Genomic DNA, 22,587 nt, shown 5'->3' on the forward strand with positions numbered 1-22,587 from the left:
TGACGTCTGGGGTTTCAAAACGGTGTTTGAGAATAAACAGATTTGAAACGAGAGGTCCTGGTTTTTCTGGAGAAAACAGACGAAGGAGGGAGAAACTGCTTCAACACACACTGATGCATTCATTGCCTCAAACTCCTTATCCCCCATAAGATTTACTTCAGATTATACAGGAGGAAAGTCAGCATTAATCACAGTCTTAACACTTTTCTTATTCTCACTGCCATCACCTTCCAAACAAAATAAGAGAGACAAAGAGAGAGAGAGAGAGAGAGAGAGAGAGAGAAACAAACAGACAGAAGGGGCTCTGAATGGCCTCCATTTCCAATAACCCTCCCTGTCATTAATCAAAAGTTTCTATATCAAAGACTCAGAGACATTGCTTCTCTAGAGACAAACACCTAGCTACGACCATCTGGAAGGCACTGATACAGGACAAACACACAGAATGAGAAGAGGGATAATCATAGAGTTTACTGGTTAGAGTTGACTGTTTACTCTGATTAGTGTCGGTTTAGGGAAGTTTGGACCTTGAACATCTGATTGAATCTGCCACTACTGGCAATGCAAAGGATTTGCAGCATTGACGTATGATCAACGGTGCACTTCAAATGTAGAGCATAGAAATAAAATGTGTGGGACTGCGATAAAGCAGTCAAAATGAAAGGGTTTTCAATGGATTGCAACAAATCTTTCATTTTCTCTGTTTTGTACCCTAAGCAAGGGGGGGAAAAAAAAAATCAAGGAAGTGTAAAAACCCACAGATACAGATATAATTCTGTTCAGCCCAACATAACGCTAGCGTCACTGTCGCTGATTTATTTTTTTTTTTAATGTAATGTATAATTTAATAAATTACCACAAGGGACTTGGGACTGTGATTCAGTCTCACAGAGAGAGAGAGAGACAGAGGAAGAGCCAAGGGCACAGTGGGGATTTAGCCAGCAAAACAACTGAAGCAGGGAATAGAAACTCAATGAGTGAGCAATCCAAACGCTCAGGAGAATCTACTCAATGAGGATGGAAAGATTGTACATGAGCTGAGAGAGGAGGATGGAGAGGGAGAGAGAGAGAGAGAGAAAGAGAGAGAGAGAGAGAGAGAGAGAGAGAGAAAAAGTAACACGCTGGCTAGGTATATCCATCAACACGCGGATGAAATAACCAACTCTCTCAACACGCCCCTCTGTGACGCTCTCTTTGATTACAGACATTGTCAGACCCCAAACTATGCAACATAGTCTCCAGCAACTAAACTCACATTTTATTTAAGTAATTCCCATGGAAAACATACACAGACAAACAATTGCGGCTGAGAGAGATGAGACGCGCTGTTGAATAATCTGTTATTTATCACAGGAACAAAAAGAGAAGAGGGGACAGAGAGGAAGGGAGAGGGAGCGTGACAGAGAGAGAGAGAGAGAGACAGAGAGAGAGAGCTGTGTAAAGCCAACCTGTCTCTGTTTCCCCAGACATTCATATTCAAAGGCCAGCGGCAGCACAAATAAACAGAAAGCCGAAATCGATACGACAACCTTAAGCATTCAATGCAGAACTACTTTAATACACAGCAAAGGAGAGAAGTGATCAATCATCTTTCTGGTGAAAGTCTTCTGGAAGCAAGAAATGCCACAGCTCGTCACTGAACACACACAGACACACAGTTTACATGTAAATCAGAGCATAAATTACTGTATGTCATATCTTTAGGCCTTACATCTTTCAAACTACCAACTGGTTACATTTTTGTCCTGAGTGAAGATTTTAGTACTTAGCGGCACGATCCTGTGTTTCATCCAATATCCACACAAAATAAACCAGTATCATCTGGACTTCAGCCCTGCATTTCATGACACAGCCTAAATAAAACATAAGCAACATAAATAAAGCAACAACACAAAACCACAAACAGCATAAAAACAACTTCTCTCAGATCTTTACCAGACACTACAGGGGCTATGAATACATATATCTCATATGCTGAGAGTGAAATTTGTCCTTCACAATGGGCTGGCACCATCATCTGATATAGAGAGGACTTACCGACGCGTGTACATATATATAGCCACAGTACACAAGAGCATCCCTATATGGCACGCACGCACGCACGCACACACACACACACACACACACACACACACACACACACACACACACACACACTTCTCTCTCTCTGTAAGTAGATAAATGTTTATGTCCATTTATGAAGGAAAAAAGTCCACTGCTTAACCATTGAAAAACGATGTACATGCATGTATGTGCAGAGCAATTCTATTATTAGTGAATCTAGACAGGGAACATCACAAGTGTCTGCATACTGCCTACAATTCTTTATGCAAACACTCACTTTTCTCTTCTGCTAATCATCACGAACAGACCGACGCGGCTCCCACGGTGATAACAAAAATCATAAATATCTTATGAAACTCTCGGCATCTTTCAGAGCATGCTGAACTAAAATATATAGCCAGGTAGTTCGTTTGAAAAAGGAAAGAAATCGTTTGGCTCAACATATTCAATTTAAACATGTTTCCTTTAAATGTGTTTTGTGAACACAACCAACTTTCACATTGCCCTTTCACACAGACACACACACACACACACACACAAAGAAACACAAATAAAATGGGCTGAAAGTCCACACAGCACAATTTTAATCAAAAATGGATTGTGTAATAGAGAAACACTAGAGCATACAAACCAATGAAAATTACTGTACACTTCAACAAGCTGCAACAATCAATAATACATTCAGTGGGAAGTGCACTCAAGGTAAATGTTTGCAGACATCCCATATGTTATGAGGAGGATTCATCCAGTTCGGCAGACACTTGACAATAATAATAAGCTCGTGAGACACCACGAGAAGCCTCAGTCACAGATGCTCTGTGAATGAGCAATGCTGTTGATTTGGCCTCTGCGGACAAGGCGAAAAACACAGTTTATTCAACGCATTCACACAAAGGTTAGACATACTGTCAGCAGGCTTACAGTGTGCTATAACACACCCCAGGGGAGAGCGGAAAACGGCACACCAACGCCAGTCTGAAGCGCGGCCTGACACTTAAAAGGCTGAGACATGAATACTAGCTGCAAGGATGTGCTTTCACAAACTTAACCACTTATCTACTCAGCTTAGGTCAGCGTAGTTCCATAAGAGTAAGTGTGTGGTCAATGGAGTGAACATGGTCACTATTTATGTAAAGCACTGTCTGTCTAAGGAGGTCGCCAGCAGGGCATCTTCTACTCTACACAAAGAGAGGGAGACACTAGTGGGTCTGGCTGGGTTTTAAAGTGACTGAGTTTGTGTACTGGTGTTTCAACCTATTAAGAATATTTTTTTGTTCAGGAATTAATCCTGTTTTTCAAACTTGAGAGAGTAATGGCTGTGCTGTGTTTGAGGGTAAATGAGGACAGACGGACAGACGGACAGGAACACACACACACAAACACACGCACACACACGCACACACACACACACACACACACACATAGACACAGACACACACACGCAAGCACGCGCACACACACACACACGCACACATGCACCGCATACATGCCTGCACATACACACATGCACAGACACACACACACACACACACACATGCACACACACACGCACACACACACACACACACACTCACTCACAGGGTTTGAAAAAGAGCAGATAAGTTCTACTTTTAATCCTCTAAGCTTGGGCAGCTGATGCAAGTGTGAGGAGATACCAGGCCTATCTGTGTCTAACTGAGCTGTGAGAGCAGACGCAGGGAATGTGGGAGAGAGAGCCTGCAGTCACTACCTCTGGCTCCTAGCCTTTGCCAAGAGCAAACTCTGAGCCAAAGCAGGCGCTAACCATTCAGAGCGTGGACACGGTGCACACTGAACGTTAAACATGTCCCTGACAGACAAAGAGAGAGAAAACACAGAAAGAAATCAGTTCAAAACAAGATTATGTGGAGCATTAGTACAGAGGTGCTAATAGGTATTGGATCCTCCACCGGGCACGTGCTCTGAGCTGATTCATTCAACACCGCCTCTGGAGTCAATACAGCGGATCCTTTGAAAACAAACACCTTTTGTGCGGGGGTCGAACTGGACTGGGTTCATTCTCTCTGTTGGCAGCGTAATGAAGGTGGATCTGCGAATATCGAGTAAAGCCAAAGGTCCAGAGGGATGCTGCTCAACCATGAAGCTGTGTCAGGTTAAAAAAAAAAAAACAATAAAACCTGTCAGTAGAAAATGTGCCAATGATCAGGTTAAGGCTCCAGTAACTGTGGAATTTGAACTGGACTGGTTTGCAGAGAACAAGCTCGAAAAAAAAAAAAAAAAAAAAAAAATTGGGATTCAGGTTTGAGGCCGCAAAGCAGCACAGAGAAAGAGCAAATGTTACAGAGTGAAAAATGTTGTGTAAGTGATTCATGTTCCACTAGAGAAGCGGGAACACATTCAGAATACTGAGAAAAGCATTCTTAAGTAAGCCAACTGCTTGCCATTGCGCAATTATTGTTTTCCCCTGCATCTTTGTAACTCTTGATAAACAGCCTTATTTCCTCTTTAATTTAACAGCTTTGTGAAAATAAAAGGGATTATTTGCTAAATATAATAAACGCAATTTGCTAAATTCAGAGAAATCTGTTATGCAACACTGGGGCTAATGTAATGTATACATGCACATTTTGAGATTTCTTGAAGGTAACAGAATCTAAAGTTAACAGCATCTCCTCTACACAGTTGTTGTCATCTTTTACCAGTGAGCTACTTCCATTTCTGACATGAAGAGTTTCAAAATAACTCAATCAAATATTTACCAAGGATGAAAGACCAAACCTAACATCAGTCACTTGTGTCGACTCGCTTTATGTATGTGCTTATGGTTTTTACCTACTGCGTAGCGTGAAGAGCAAACAAGAACCAGCTCAAGTTCTAAAATAAACAATCTCTGATGTTAGAAGCAATTTCTGAGGCATCCTACTACAGTGGTTAAATTTAACTGCCAGAACGAGTCGAAAACCTTGGTAATCGTTTGATGTCGAATTCCTAGTGGGACACCAATCTGCCATTGCAGCTAAGCCAGGCCAGACAAATACAGGGATAGAGCAAACCACAAACAGTGGCCCCTCTGAAATATTTATTACATTCACAACATAACACACAGAGAGCAAAAGAGTCACGTATTCTGACTGCCATATGCCACAGCATCCAATATCCTCTTTAAGGCTCACGAGAGAAATGTAATATGAAAACTTTGTGAACCTCTTGAGTGGATGTGAATTCTAATTTAAACATATCGCCTCACGAGCATACCAAAGTCTGGGCATTCGCTTTTGTTTATGCAAAATGAACGATCGCAGTTCATGTTACAGCCAGGGTTTTTCTACATGTTGGTGTCCTTCGGTGTCGGTGGTTTTCGTCTGCTGATGTAACTTAAAGCTGTCTTGAACAACCACTTGTCAAGGAGACAGATTTACACTGAGACTTTGCTGAGAGCTGCTACACTGACAGAATGCTGAGGAATGGTAACAACTGGTCCTGACCTCTTCAACTGGCAGCACAAAATACTCTATCATTGATATGGGCTAGGCCTTCCAACCATAAAAAATTACGATCAGGCTTCGAACAATTTTATTCTTTCTCAATTTACAGTGTTATTGAAAGGGGTGCACCAAATATTTCTCAAACATCTAAGCAATGGGATGGCTAAAAACTACAGCCTAGACCTAGACAGCATATTGACTACCGGCTCAACCTGGACGAACTCGTATATTTTATTTTAGAGCAATCAAGGTGTGTAAATCAAACAAGCGACATGAATTATGTGCCAGGATCTCTCCCAAAATTGGCTGCTGACTTTACACTGTTGTGAGTTTTAGCTGTGGCACACGTTGCCAAAGCAAGACGGAAAAAAAAAAAAAAAAAAAAAAAAAAAAAAAAGAAACAAAAAGGCGTCACGAGTAATCCTCAAAGTGAAAAAACTACAGAGCGAGAGAGATAAGAGGACTGAGCTGGGACAAGGTGAAATCTGTCAAAAAAGGTGACCACTGTGCCCTCGTGTCAACATGAAGGAGAGATAAATAAAAGGAAATTGGATATTGTTTCACATCTAAAACCAGTGGGGCCTCCACAAAGGAGCAGACGGGTCTTTTTTTTTTTTTTTTTTTTTTTTCGAAATGGTGTCGAAGTTCAAACCCAAACAATCTCCCACGAATAAAATGTGGCTGACTGTAAAGGTTCAAAAATAAACCTCACAACCCCGTGAGTCGATGAATCAATTTATCTTCAGTCCTCTATGTTCCCTGCTCCACTCTGGCTAAATTAGATCTCCAATTTCCCTGCTGGAGCGTGGTACGGGGGCTGGTCTGCACGGGGTCTGCGTTGTGAGGTTAATGCAGCCGTATCCTTACCTAGTGTGCTCTGAAGGGAACACCTTGGCTCCTGTTACTGATGATTCCCAGGCTTACACGCTAATGGCTGTTAATTAGCTTTTAATTCTTTCCACTGGGATCTCTGGCTGATGTTCCTGTGATATCTGCAATAGGTGGAGGAGGCCAATCTCACCACGGGGCATGTTATCAAATCCTGACCCCAGATGCTCACTCAGCAGCATCAAACAGAGAGCTGTACAGATGCTCAGATAACAAATCAGGCAGGTCAGTAGCAGCAGTTAAGTTTAGTAACTGCAGAGGTTGGGCTAATAGCAGCACCCCCCCCCTCTCTTTCTCTTTCTCTTTCTCTTTCTCTTTCTCTCTCTGTTTCTTACACCTCTTAGCACAGTGAGGTCACCTCTAAAGTCAACTTTGTTTACAAAATTAGCTTTGCTGCAGCGGAGCTCTTATGACATCTCTGGTGTATTGTGACAACAACAACAACAACAACAACAGCAAAAAAAAAACCCTACTAGAAAAGGAACCCCTGAGACTCTACAGTATGTGGTTCTAAATACAATTCAGCTTCCCTTTACAATAGCAACTATATTTCCAATGACAGACTAACATAACAAAGAAACCAAAACTGGGTTTGAACAGACTGTTTGTGGGCTGTTGCTTTCCGTCTTTAAACAAGGATGACCTTTGAATGCTTCTTCTGAGTTTAAATTAAGGAATCTTCTAATTCATTCCAGTTGATGGCGATAAAGTGAATATCTGTCTCTGTCGCTGAGAGAGTGATGTATGCATGAGACCATAAAAGCAGATAAGCTATCAGCACTTCTTGCAGAGGCCCTGCGACCTCGATATTGAGGAGTGAAGGTGAGCCGAGATCTTCAGTGTTGGAACATTGATTACTGCTGATGCAATCTGGGATGTCAGATCATTTTTAAGTGGAGATACAATTGTGTTAAGCCTTGTGGTCTCCACCTTATTGATGCACAGCATGCTTGAGTGTAATAAATAATGAATACATTTTTTTTTTAACCACTGGTATCTTGCCATATAAACATTCAGGGTTGTATATTAAGATTCAGTGCTGTTCAGGGTATTGAGGGTGTTAAATATGAAATAATCATGATATGTGGGTAAACCAATAAACAGAGCAGTTTTCTATTCTCAATGTCTGGGGAATTTTCATTGCTTTGAGAGATTCGGACCTCCTCTTAAACTAATTTATTCATAGTGTTTTATATTGGCACTTAGTGAAACAGAACAGTTTAATTCCCGTGGAGAACCGGGGTCTCCTTGATATCGGCTACTGAAAACGTGGAAAAGGATGTTACAGCTGCAGGTTGAAAAAAAAAAAAAACAGAAAGAAAAGAGAGGGAGACATGGAGAAAACAATTGATCGTGTTAAACTGATAATAACAAAGCAGAGTGTGCAGTACACCTCTTTGCTGTTATCTTAATGTTACACAGAGGATTGTGCTTTGGGCCAGAGCACAGCAGCAACCAGCAATTACTTTGGGAATTATTTGAGATTTACACAGAATCGGTGCTCATGGGTAGAGTAAAGCACAACACTGTAGGGGATAATTTATATCTTTGGAGGCGGATATGATGACAAGGCACACTGTCAATGTTGATCAGTCAGTCCAGTGAAATGAAAGCACATCCAATTACACTGATTTAACCATATCTGAGCAATACAATGGCCATCTTGCATATATAACACTGTATATGTAAATGCATGTATATGTGTACACACGCACACACACGCACACACACACACACACACACACACACACACACACACAGTGTGTTCTTCACTTTGATTTTAATTTTACTGTAAACAAAGATTAACTCCCTAACTTAAACACCAGCTCAAACCCTGACCTGTGTTACTTTTGGTTTTAACAATAACAACTTTATATTTTGGGGGAAAATGGTTTTCCCAAGTGGAGACTTGCAAAAATCCATGCAAGGTTACCAGCTGTTAGATTTTAAAATCCTCATGGGGACCCCTGTGCCACACAGTGTGTCAACAAGGCAGTAAAAACGTGCTATTAAACACATGCACGCACACACACACGCGCGCCTGCACACACACACACGCGCGCGCGCGCGCACACACACACACACACACACACACACACACACACACACACACACACACAGGTATTACACGTCTGGATAAATGTCACAGAGTGTCCCAGAGAGAATGAAGAGAGTAGAGTGTGTAGGATAGCAAATCTGGTTTTATTCTCCCGGATCTGTCTCTGTGGCCTCCCTTAAAATGCATCTGCATCACTGAGCTATGGGTCATTTCTCTGGGTCAGTACTGCCAATAATGACCCATCAAATCATGGTCTGATGGATAAAATAATACTAATAAAAAAATAATGGAATGGATGATGCAGTACATAACTAAATTAATGACACACCATTAAGGTCATATTGATTTGCCAGATTATTAAGTGCAAACTCGCTCCCCATTTCAGCACAATCAAACCTTTCACAAGTCTATGATCCTGAGCCAACGTATGTGTGTGTGTGTGTGTGTGTGAGAGAGAGAGAGAGAGAGAGAGAGAGAGAGAGAGAGGGGGAGAGAGAGAGAGAGAGAGAGAGAGAGTCCTCTGTCTTAAAGAAAAATTATGTACATAAATTTTTATGTGTATTTCATATATTCTGCATTTTATATCCTATACTTCCTGAGAGCTATACGTTCTACCTTGCACTGACATAAAAGTACATCTACAGCCATCACTCCACTCTTTTGGAGGGGCTGGGAGCCCAACCCAACGGGATGACCTGAATCACACAAAATAAAGCTGGAAAACCAATTGTACAGACAAGGCTGTGTGGACAAGATAATGATTTCAAAGATACAGGCTCAAATATGTGCTCTGGAGAGGCGGATCCAAAAATATAACAATCATATCCAGATCTATCCATTTGCTCAGCCAGTGCAGCTGAGACATTTTTTTTTTATCCATTTATAAAGAATATTTTTTGACAAAAAGTGGTTAAGGTGAAGTGTCACAATCAAGGGCATAACAATGGAGAACAGACCTTTTTTCACACTAATCAGTTTTGTCATCACTGCTCGAGAAACATCTTGTGTTTGGACTCAAAATGATCAGCCTCATAATAAAAAGGATGTGTAAGAAATATATGAAAGATAATATGAGACTTGCAATTTTGACCCCAAATCAATCTGCTGTGGCCTAATCATGTATTAATGATTTATTTTAGAAAATTTCCTGAACACCACTTCCACAATAAAAATTTGGGAGATTTGTACATTGAATCAACCAATACTTCATTATCATTCACACTGTATGGAAACGCCAGTAGTTAAAGCCAGCTCGTTTAATGGACAGATTAAACCATCATAATATCTCACTTGAATTCACCTCCATGATCTTTTCTGTGTCTGTGGTTTAATGATAAAGGCTAATGCTACAAGTGTGTCTAATGAACATGCGTCACTTGCCCTTCTCTGTCTGTCCCTCTGCCCCCCCAGGAAGAGAGAGGGGGAGCCATGTCTTTTTGCCATTATGAAGAGGCTTGAAGTTTATTTCTTTACTGCACATCAAAAAAAAAAAAAAAAAAAGAAAGAAAAGAAAAGGAAAAAAAAAAAAAAAAGACAGCTTAGAAAAATGGATTTTTATGGTACTCCTTGCATCTGAGCAAGCTTCTTCTCCGTCTTGTTAAGAACTGACAAATGCAAATGAAAGACAAACTAGACGAGCCCCTACTGTGAAGCTGTGAATGACCTGGAAGATGAACAAACTTATTAAAACCGAAAAAGAGCTACCACCAAAATTAACAACAGGGTGCCTTTTTTAAAAAAAAAAATCTTTACGCCCGCATCCCATGCACTTTAAAATAAGGACGGCAAACAGCACAGAACATGCACGCAAACAACGCTTTTACAAACATATCTGTAGGAGTTTAAATAAATCTGCAAACACTTTAAAAGGGGCTCTGCCGTTGCTTTTTTGGGTTTATCTGATAGTGTTTTGTGGTTGTCTATTGCCATATATACACACTGGCTCACGGGTTATTTTCAGCAGGATCAAACCAACCAAACACCAAAACCACAGTAATTACAAGCGCCTGTTGGTCCTTTGGCTAGCATTGTGAGGGTGTCCTTGATCTCAGCTTGAATGGGAGTGAGGGGGGGAACTCCTCTGCTAAAATAAGATACAGGAACACATGGAGTTGATTTGGGGTTCTCTTTTGGAGGAGCTTAGAGTGGTATAGCTTGATTTTTTAACTTGCTTTAGTGCTGAAATCAGCGTTCGCCTATGGAAAAAAGGGGACACTGTTGCGTGCCGTTGCAGTGAGGAAAGAAGTCGCTCTGTCTTTCTTGACCGCACAATTTGATCTATTACTGCTGTATCCATTGCTGGTAAGTTTTCATTTTTGTGCATTTTACGCATTTGACATATGACAGCTGGTTCTCTAGCTCTCTGAGGTCTATCTCTAATGCTTTCAGGACTCATCAGTGCCCTTGTCTACAACACTGTCAGCATACTGCTAAGGAAATCCACTATTAGCATGCATAAAGCAGCATTGCGTTTGAGTATGGAGGGCACGGTGTGTGGGAGGAGTCTCATTAGAATAATAAAGAGATGATCTTGAACATGACACCTTAATCGCTTTGGCTGCTGGTATCGACACTGAAAGCACCTCGAGCCGGATGGGCCAGTCTGTCAGTCTGCTCCGACAGGGTCAGACAAGGTCTGAAGGAGTTGCTAGCCTGCTGCCAAAGGGATGAGATCTGCCAGTAAAGGGTCATCTGCTTTTTTTCTGCAAAAAACCTCTAATGCTGCGCTGTCCAAAAGCCAATGGCAAAAAAAAAAAAAAAAACCCTTGTCTTCAGACAACGTAAGGCACTCTTTTCTAAAAGATAGAAAATGAACTGGACGTGGACAGAACATTGAGCTGTCTTCCTTCTTTATCTCTCTGTCTCGCTCCTCTCTCTCTCTCTTTCTCTCTTTGTATGCTTGGTTCTTCTCATTGCACCTCTTGCTCACACATAGTAATTTATTCTCTCCTGCGCTATGGGCAAGCTCCCCAAAGACATTGTTCCTGAAATAATCTGCTCGTCCTAAATCTGAACCCCCAAGCTGCCAAGCAATGGACTTGAGGTCACAGGAATCCAGAGTGTCTGTGGAAAGTAGGGCGGGAACCAAAAGTGGACTACGCACTGAGTAAAGAAAAGGTGGGACTTAAACATTTAACCTCATCAAACCACATCGTTATATCTTTCCTCTATGTCTGGAGTTCTACACAAGGGATGTATGATTTTCAACTGACATACGCAATTAGACAAAAGAGTCCTCTACCGATCCGGTAACAGCAAATCTCTCTGTCTCTACTGCATTATCTCTGAGAGACAGGTTCATCCCAGTTGGAGGGAAACGGTATTGATTTCATGTTTGCCAGTTGTCTAAGTGGTTGAGGCTTTTTTGTGTGTGTGTGTGTGTGTGTGTAGAGTGCACTTTTCCTCTTTCTCTTTCCTTCCTTTCTGTCTAATTACTTTGTGCAGAGCACTCCTAACTCTTGCCCACTTCCCTTTTACTGTCAATCAATCTCTTACAACCCTCCAATCCCCGACTCTCTTTCATTAGGACTGAGAGCTGGAGTGAATTCATCAGAGAAAAGCTTTGAGTTAGACACGTGTCAGGAAAGGGGACAGTGCTCTGATGAGACGGTGACACCTTTGGGCCAAAGTGAGGGATGAACTATAATGAGAACTGGTTCTAGTGTGTGGGGTAGCGCAAAGCTTGGAGGATTTCGGGAGGATGTGGCGTCTGCTGTTCCGTCCCACTATTGATGGGTCCAGATGGTGCTCTCATTAAAGAAATTACAGTTAAGTCTGGTTCAGTTTCAGGACAGACACTGACTGCTGAAGCATGATCATTATGTCGACCCAGTCCTCCAAAAGGACATGGGAACACTGTTCCACTGCCCGCGCCGTGCTCAAATATTCAGCACACTCCATCCTATTTTACAACACCTTAGAGGAAAGCGTCCTGTGGCAATCATGGTATAGTTAACGGTGGAGTTGTGTTATTTTTAACGTCCTGTTTGCATTTTTTAAAAACTTAATTATACTTAAAATATGTATGACTTTTTTTAAAATGATTTGAGTGAATAAGAAGTGGTTTGCTTTTATACACTTCTCAGACCGAGCGACACAACAAATATAAATAATTTTCTTGAATACCGATGAATTGCCGTCTTTGCGCTGCATTCTCCACTCAGCGTTTATTTATCTTTCGTGGCTGGTCTGCATGTATAAGTTGGTAGTAGAGGGAAGCAAGGAGTCAGAGAAAAGCTGGGCAGAATTCGGGTACAGCTCGTTAGCATCTCCATCCCTCTCAGCAAGATCTGTATAGCCTGAGTAACCACCTTAAACCCCAATCAACATCCCATACGCCCACCTGCTCCCCCCAAAATCCCTTTTACTTAACATCCTGTCAGTCACAGAGGTCTCATCCCTAAGGTATATTACCATCTGCCCATTGACTACCGCTGGTCGCTAAGAGCCCATCCACCTGAGTCTGCCAGATGCCACCGTGCCGTTCCCCACTGAGTAAAGTTCACAGTTCATTAAAACCCCACCCTTTACAGCACACACAACTGGTTAATCTTCTACTCATGCATACAAAATGTGTGCAGAAAGCCAGTCATAACAATGCATTACTGAATGGGGTTACGTCCTGTGAGTGCACAGAGAGTGTCACAAAAACCAGGGGGAACGACGCTACAGCAGAGAAATAATGGACAGGCAGACAACTGCAAATGCAAAGTGTCTGATGTTTATTAACAGCTGGTGTCAAAGAGTGTTATAGCTCATCAGAGAAACATTGCAAAATCTGGAGTCACAAGCACTGTACAAGCCCAGCAGCGATAAAGCTGGATGAGACAAGTGTCACGCACCAGCAGAGACACCGACTGCCTCATTACATGTAAGAGACAACTGATCATTGGGCTTTTTATGAAGCCTTGTAAGGGTCACGAGGAGAAATGTTTCAACCATTTTAATGGTCTAAGTCCTTCAGACTTCAGGTCTTCATGTTTAAGCAGAGGTCGAGAATGATGAATAATTGTGTGCATGTCTGAATATGTGTGCCTTCACTGCAGGCACTAATAAGGACAAATTTGCCTCTTGTCAGACAGTGTGAGTGAAGAATAGGTGACTATTTCAGACAGAAAGATAAATGGTTGTTGTCAAAAGAGAAACCGAGCACTTTTCAGAGTTGACTTCTTAATAATAAATAAGACAGAGGAGATAGATAGATAGATAGATAGATAGATAGATAGATCAACCTAATCATAAACATTATCATATGTAATAACTATGAAGTTTTATGTGAACAAAGAGATTTTTTAACTTTTGTGAAATTATAAAGCTGTTTTTACCTCCACTTCTGTCTTCTAAGGTTACGTCACGTTTGCACTTTTAAACAGTCGAATGTACTCTTGAGGACCGGTTCTAATGTGTGAAACCGGTCACTTTTTTATTGTTAACACTATTAGTGACATGAAAAACAAGACACGGGCTCAGTTTCAGAGCATTTTCTTCTCAGTCACTCGATTACCCTTGCGCTTATTATATTCACCCTGAGGCAGATGAAGCAGTCAAACATTTCTAGCGCCTCTCTCGCGCTTGTGAAGTTCAAAGCTTTCCTTCAGCATTCTGCTCTCGTCAAATCGTCGCCACAGTCATTTTACATGTTTAAGGAGTGAGTTTCACCTAGTGTTTTAAGCATATTTGATTAGAAAAACTGCTTTTTAAATATTAAAACGACAGTGGTCACACAGCAGAGGGTTGATGTGAGAACTAAAGAACATCAGGCGACATGCTTGGAATTTCGACAGCTCTCATTTCAGCAACATCTATTGAGCACGCACCAGGTGTTCACTTTGATTGGATTCAAGAAATCTTCAGCAAAGAGGCTTGGTGTTTGGAGAAAATAATACGTTAATTTGTCATACTTGTTATATCATGCACCGCCTCTCTGAATGCTGCGATAGCTTGCATTTTAAGATATATCAGACATGAATAATTGTCACGCTGGGGTGTATCGGTGTCTATGATATTCCCGCTTTTGAACCCTTCCATGCCCATCGCCAATTTCACTTGGTAGAAAGCAAAGTGGGCGACATTTTAAAGATTCTGCGAATTTAATTTTGATTTATAATGAGCTACTCCTATGGAAAACCCCACGATTTCTTGACACCTTGTGCCGCAGCAGCTCGAAGCTAGTAAAGTGATGAAAGATTATCTGAAGAGTATACTTACCACCCCCATATCCATCTGCTCTGTCGTTAGCGAGGGGGCTGCACGAGCCTGGGATAAAAACCACAGTATTGGAATAAGGATCATCTCTGGGTAAGTAATCCAAACGCACGGCGTGGAATTCCACTTCAGAAATGTTAAACAAATCATGTTCTCCGCGTGTGGAACCCTTTCTGTTCATAGACTGGGCTTTGCCACCGCATCCACTGTATAAATGAGCCAAACCCGAATTCCTGGCATATGCACTGCCACTGAAATGTCCAGAACTAATTGATCGGTTAACTACCTCACGGTTGCGCGTAAACACGTGAAACACATATCACATAACATAGCCAGAAATGTTCCGAAAATGACAAATGGATTTGTCCAAGAAAACAATCAGTTTCCTCCACAGTGAAAGTCCCCAACATGCGTGCCATTCACAATGTCAATTAACGTGTAAGAGCAGAAACAGTTAAAAATAATAAACGATACATCATTAACTCCACTGGACCGGATGACTTGTCTTTAAGAGTTGAGGCAAACAGTCGTCAATAAAAAAGGCATCTGTTTTCGAATTCGTGCCTGCTTCTTGAACAGAGGTGCAGCGCTCCACGCACTAAGCATAACGGTCTCCGACTGAAGCGCTTTAAGCGAGGGGAGAGGAACTTACTTACGAGATGATTCTCGTATGGGAGGGGGATCAGGGAGCACTACCCCGTCCAGTTACACTTACGCACGGATGCCACTTAATTTCTTACGAACTCTATACGTATTTCAGTCGCCCTTTCGGGAGGAAGCTCAACATTGCACTCAAATGACTCAATTATCGCAAAGATATTGTCGATAAATATCTATTATTACTGTTATTATTACTGATGCAGGTAATATCAGTATATGCTGAAGCTGTTTAAAATGCCTCGAGTGGCTGCTTAACCACAGGCTATTCAGTTTAGCTTTCATTTAAACCACAACTCCTGTGAAGACATACATTACAGCTCAGCACAGCTATCATATGAATGAGTCACAGGAGAAAACAGTCAAACAATTTAAGACTGGAACGAAAAAAAGAATCATCTCACTTAATCGACACTCCACAAAATAAAATGCCTCTAAGACACCTCAGACGAAGTCTTATCGAGTGCGGAACTGGTGTCTGTGTTGAAGATAACACACCTCTGTAACTTCGTTTTAGACTTAAACCAGCATATCTACCCAAACCAATGAGGACACACCGGCGAAGAAAACACAAAATAGGTAATCTAGTAGCGTAGCCTTCCGCGGACAATGAAGAATGGTCATCTGACAGAGACTACGAGAAACTGGAATCACAAACTGGATGACAGCGGGTCGATGGGTCAAACCTCAGACGTAAAACCTGCGTAATCGAAAGAGACGTTCAGGGACGCAGGGCAACGGTGAGGTGGTGTGTGGGAGGAAAGTGATTAATGGAGGTAATGTGAAACAAAATGAAGAATAAAATGTCACACGCACAACATTCTGCTGCTCGCACGAGTAGAATCAAATACATATTTGGCATATGCTCTCTGGAAATGTAGTTAAATCATTTTGATGACTTTCTGCACTAATAATTCTTGAAACAACTCATTTCTTGATCGCATGACTAATGTGAATTTATTGAATAGGACTCCCATTTTGTAGAGCTATGTACAATTAGGATGTTCCCAAAACAGTTGTAAAAACTTATCCATGAACACTGCCGTGCAACTCATAGCTGAAAGGGAACAGAATTAAAGATGTCTGTAGCTCATGGAAGAGAGAATATAGCTCCGTACTATAAAGAGTGCGAAGCCTTTCTGATGAAGCATGTCGAAAATAGTGGTAATAATTCATGGAATATCATCTTAGAACTCTAATCTAAATTTGATTAATCTGTCCATTACAAAAAATGAAGAGAATAGAAAAGTAATTCACCACGTGATACAATCTCTGACACACCTCAGTAAGGCTGATGGTACTCTAGCTCTGGTGAGATCTAAGAGTATTGGAGATGAAAGAGTTTTCAACACCACAATCACCATTATAAGTTCTGTTTCTTAAGGTCAACCCGATGGTGCCAGTGTATTTTTTAGATAGTTTTCTTTTTTCCTGGTGTGACCTCGTCTGTCTTTCTGAAAAGTCAATTAAAATTCATTACATGGTTACAGTCCTAACATAAAACTCAAGAACAATCAAGAGAAACAACAAGAAACTATCTGCCGAAGACATTTTGACCGTGAATCAGCCTCCACTTTAGTTTTGACTGTGAAGGATTGAAGATATACCTGTCTACTTTAGCCAGCAAATATTACTAATCAACTTCCCACCTACAGAGCATCTAATTAGGAACCCTAATTTAAACACGTTTATCTTGAGCTGTTCCACACATGCTCTCTCTCTCTCTCTCTCTCTCTCTCTGTCTCTCTTTCTCTCTCTCTCACACACACACACACACTCACTCTCTTGCTGTCTCTCTCTCTCACACACACACTCTCTCTCTCTCTCTCTCTCTCTCTCTCTATCTCTCACACACACACGCACACAGAGGAAGAGCACAAAATTTTAGAGGTTTCATGCCACATTTCCTGTCTCTGTCTTGCATGCTCTTTGTCAATGCAGAAAACATTTGCAGTTCAACTATCAATGAATGGATAACAACTTCTAAGGACACAGGAAAAACATTAACGTAAAACATATCATCATTTTGTTGACTGCTCAGAAATTTAGCACTTCAAAAATGCCTTATCACTTTTTTTTTTGTCTTTAGAGATCAGGAAGCTCAGAATTCACAACTGAGCATTCTGGGTTGTGAACTGTCAACCAATTAAATATACATATATTGCTAGAAGCAAACTTCTTCAACTGAAAAAGACTGTGTATGCCTCTGAAATACTGAGCTGTTTTATTTTCTATCCCTCATTATTGCTGAATTTCAAAGGACATCACAGAAAATCACAAACCCATTTCAAAGACCTGATGATCACCACTGTAGAATGATCCCAGCTGAAAGGAAATGATCAAATCTTTTTCTTTTTTTTTTTATTTCATGGGACACATTAATTGTTGCATATTTTCCCTGAGTCAAAAAATGAATGGGGAAATTCATTTTTAGTGCAGGCTGAAGCATGCAAAACCACCGGGGAAATACGAGGACATCGCGGAATAACAATAAGCGTAATGGTGAATGACAGGTCAGATTCTTCAGAACTATTAGTGTCTCAGTCCAAATAGTATTCGGAGTGGGAGCATCTCATAGAGCAGTGCGTTTGTCTTTGTTCCGACTGAGTGTTAGCTGACCTTGATTAAAATGAATTACATTAGAAGATAAAGGATCACAATACTTGACATAATTTCTCTGTGGCAATTATTTATTGATTTATTGATTTCATATATTTGGCATGCTACAGCTTGTAGTTAGAATTTTATTGAGAATATTTATCAACCGCTAAAAAGACAGACTTGTAAGGAAATTGTGCCTTTTATTTGACAGCGTTATAGCACTGACTAAATATACATGGTGAAGTCATATAACAAAAGAACAATGCACACATTTCATAAAAATGTAATAAAAAAAAAAATAAAAGCCTCACATTATTATCTTGAGCATTACATAATGTTTTCAAAAGAGGAGCGATAAAAAGATGGTCCCAATGATCTTATAATCAGCATTTGAAAGGATTCAAGATGGACAGCCATTCATTTTTAAGCCTTGCTTACTGAGAGGTGTAAAGATATATGTTATATATTTTGAATTCTTTGAAAAATAGTATAATTATGGAGTAAGTCATGAGCACACCTGAAGGAAAAAAAAAGTGGTAATAACTTGACTAAATTCTTAGAAACTTAGAGATCAAAGAGCAGTGGGAGTTGTTTTAAAGTTACTGATGCTCACTTGAGCATCAGGCTATGAATCAGTACCAAGCAAGTCAATCCTTTTAAACTTGCCTCTATCACCAGGGAAACTGAAGCTGATTTTAATGTTTACATCTGATCTAAAATTCTAATTTTGCAGACGCTCTGAGTGTGGAACGTCACATATTCGCGAGGAGAGCATTTAGAGTGTCTGAGGTTTGTTTCTCAATGTCTGTCTATAATTTTTGTGTATCATGCTGTGTGTTTTATCTTGTATTGCTGCTTTGGAAATCTGGACTACTGGTATGGCCTAATAGGCATTCCCATTGGACAGGTTAAGATTACCATTTAAAAACACAAACAAACAGACAGACATGTCAACTGGGCATTAATTAATCTCTCTGGTTTGGTGCTGAGCCTTGTATCTGCTTGTAAAACTGAAAATGTACTGAGGTGGAAAGCAAAACAGCTCAAGGACAGAAGCATATTTTATGACAGGAAAAATAAATCAAAACATAGTCCCTTGAAAACCAAAAACAAGCGGAGCCTAACATGTGTACTTAATGAACTGTATTCAAGTCACTTTTTAATCCACATCTCTCTTAAAGCAAAGTCTACTGTGATTCTTTACTGACATGGACTTCATTAAAACTTAAGAGGAAATAAACAAATAGATGGGTGACTGCTCTGGCTAAGCAGAAATTCTCTAATCTCTTTTGAGAGTGTCCCTCTGTGTTTTCCAGTCTGGACATACTCTTTCCCCTCTCTCTCTCTCTCTCTCTCTCTCTCTCTCTCTCTCTCATTCTCTATTCGCATTCAGACAGGACACAAAAAAAGACACCTTATCTGAGAGCACCTGCTTTCGTCCTTTCACTTCGATTTTTTGGACGCATTGCAAGGACATTTGAACAGAAAGTACTGTTATTAAACCTGTCAGGTTTTTTCTCAGTTTTCCACACTTCCAATGCTGCTGGCATTGAATGGTGTTAACAGACAGACTGCTGTGACATGTGGGAATAATAGCAGAAGACTGCCCTGTGAGAGGATGTAATGGAAGGGTTCTCTTTTCTCTGTACCCATTTAACGTTGGCAGTCACAGTGCCGTGGTGCTGCTGGGTATGAAGGCTGGTCTGGAAAAGATTTTAATGACCCACAAGGCAAGCTGGTTCCACAGATGCCATTCAGGACTTACAAGAACCATATGATTCGGAATCAGATGTGATTAGATGTAATGTGAAAATCAAACACACCATTGTCGTGCTTGGCAAGCAGTTCAGGTTTGCTCCTAATACGAATCTGAAACAGCGACAGAAACCGAGAGGGGGACAAAACTAAAGTGTGCCACTTGCAAAAACCGATATTTTCTCAACTTTTTGTATGTAACAGTGATGTATTCACGTCTACATGCTCACAGTCTTGTTGTTTGTTGCTTCTATGATCAGCTTGCTTGGTTGAAAAATCATTTATTGACTGAGTTGTACAATCAACCTTTATTAGGTGTTGCCTCACATTCCCCTGCAGGTTTAGAAGGTGCGAGTATTTTGACCAGCCTATTTCACTGTGTTCAGACCTTTTATTCCGGCCGAGTGTATCCACTTTCTCTCTGTCTCTGAGCAATACTCCACAGGCAATAAACCACATAGCAGAAACTGAGTGTGAACAACGAACGTGCTTGCGGAACAAGAGTAGCGTGTGGCAGGAACGCATTAATGTTTTTCTTAACCTTTTTGGCTTGAGAGCTTTTTACCTTAATTGCCTTCATTAAAAAACCCTTCCAAGCCAGCTCCTCTCCTGATGAGGTTGTGTATTTCAGTCAGTGTTTTGATTTTTTTTTTTTCTGGATTTACGCCTAACTGTGTGTTTATTATGACAGCTACTTTATTTGTTGGGTGTAAGAGGTTGTTGTAAGGTCTGCTGTTCAGGTCTGCTCTTGCCTTAAAGCACTATTGGCTATAAATGAATGCAAAATCTTCTTTTAACCTGGTTCATGTGACATGTTTAATTTGTGATAGGGCTCTGTATCAACAGTGAAACCGTCTGATCTGAAGGTCTCTGTGAGTCACATGTGATTTGGATCAGCCGTGCCGTGGCTCTTTATTTGGGCTCAGATGCCGCTGCTGCATTCAAAAATCACTACAAAAATGAGCTCTTTCATCCCTAAACATCCACTTATCACTCTCTTCCAATTCACTTTCATTCTTTCCTGTTTGATGACAGTCATACAGTGTCTTTCATTGGATTAGCTTAAAAATCATCTCCTGCTGCCATGCTATTGATTGCATAACATCAAAGTCGGACTTAGCAATGACAGTCTTTAAACATACATTGATTAGACAGTAATTTAGTCTGGGAGAATAACTGGACTCCATCCCAATACTCTGCCCCCGCATATGCTTTTCTACTAAAATTAATACAATTCTAACAGGACTGAATGAGTTGAAGTACTCGCCAACAAGCATCACATGAGTGCTTTACTGTGTGTTCATAAGAGGTGCAATTTAACCTGTTAATGAAAAGAGCAAGATCACAAGGAAAGGAACCACTGAGGAGAAATGGGACAGGTCCAATTCGATGAGACACTTCACATACTTACTTGAGCAACTTGAACTGACCTTTTGACAGTATGCCAATTCAACTTATCTGGCCAACACAGAACCATTAACATGTCCCGTATCTATTCAAGAATAGCTGCATTAAGGCTTTGTGATGGCTTGACCTAATCTGCTCACAAATTACAAATGACAGAATTGCATTGCACAATGTGCTGTGCACATGCACACACACACACACACACACACACACACACACACACACACACAAAACCAACCAGTGCTGTTATGAATTAATGCTAAAATTTAGCTGCGGGTCCATTTGCACCACTGCAAAGATTAAAAGTAATAAATATTGCAGCTCAGAGGTGTGACAAAGAATTCAATTTCCGTCTGTGTAGGCATATCTAGGGGGTCATATTTTACTTATTATTTTAAGATTCCATTCTAGATAGATCCATGTGCAACAAATGTCTTGTCACTGCAATTTTGCCTTGTGACATGTTGGGCGATTGCTAGCAAGTGCTCGATTTACCATAAGCAGATAATTGCATGCCTGATTAAATCTCTGGTCCTTTCAGTTAAAATAATGCGTTATGAAATCTGATATCTGAACCCCAATATTGCTTGAGTCAACACGCAGAATGCTTTACTGCACTACGTCTGACCAGAGTTTGTGCCTATGTTTCTCATATCTGGATGGATTGTGCTGTGTATTGTGCCATGGCTAAATTTTACAATAGCAGTATGGTGAGATATAACTGTGTTGGATGAATCTCATTCTTTCTCTCATGCAAATCAGCTCTAATGTAATATCTTTCTATTTATCCTTGTGTGTCTTGTTCCAGACAGAGTTATTTCAGAGATTGGATGCTGTGCTTTGCCTTCTATCACACCAATGTGTCTTTGTCAGCGGAAGTGTAATCTCATTGTGGGTACACCTGCTGTTTCTCGTGGGGTTCCCTAAAAAACAAAGAAAAAAAAAAACAAAACCCCGCACTGAAGTCTGAAAAGCATAGATTGTTTTCTGTTTCTCTTTGCAATGTTGGGAGGTCTGTGTGCATGTGTGTACATGTGTATGTTAGTGTGTTTGTGTGTGTGTGTGTGTGTGTGTGTGTGTGTGTGTGTGTGTGTGTCTCTGTTGAAGCTGCTTAGCATTTTTTTTTCTTCTTTTGGTGTGTAGTAACAAAATAGTGTTACCGGCTTGACAGATAACAAACAGCCTTGCCACAGGGTATGTGAGAAACTAATGCATCTTGGGAATTGATGCCAAAAGTACCTCCTCCATCTCCCAATCCCTCCTGCCAATGTCATCATCATTATCTGAATTCATCAGCAGTGTGGAGCCTTTGACCACAGTGAGCTGCATCTCAAAAAAATATCTCACAAACACATTCACTGGAGCATTAGCTTAATCAGACAATATTTCAAATAAGAGATCAGTCTAATCTCTTTTGGGGCTAATACTGAAGGTGAGAGGGTGGTTGTGTGTGTGTGTGTGTGTGTGTGTGTGTGTATATGTGTGTTG

General features: G+C 40.7%; 1 protein-coding gene across 1 annotated transcript in view; it reads right to left on the reverse strand.

Moving 5' to 3' along the window:
* Positions 1 to 14,997, reverse strand: part of mmp17a (matrix metallopeptidase 17a) — a 39,414-nt gene extending 24,417 nt beyond the window's left edge. Inside the window, exons 1-2 of the mRNA XM_030769806.1 lie at positions 14,964 to 14,997; positions 14,683 to 14,816 (exon numbers count right to left, since the gene is read on the reverse strand). Of these exons, the coding sequence (XP_030625666.1) occupies positions 14,683 to 14,816; positions 14,964 to 14,997 (168 nt within the window). The remainder of the gene's footprint in view (positions 1 to 14,682; positions 14,817 to 14,963) is intronic.
* Between the last annotated feature and the right edge of the window lie 7,590 nt (positions 14,998 to 22,587).

This window comes from Chanos chanos, chromosome 3 (assembly GCF_902362185.1).
Source record: "Chanos chanos chromosome 3, fChaCha1.1, whole genome shotgun sequence".
NCBI lineage: Eukaryota > Metazoa > Chordata > Actinopteri > Gonorynchiformes > Chanidae > Chanos > Chanos chanos.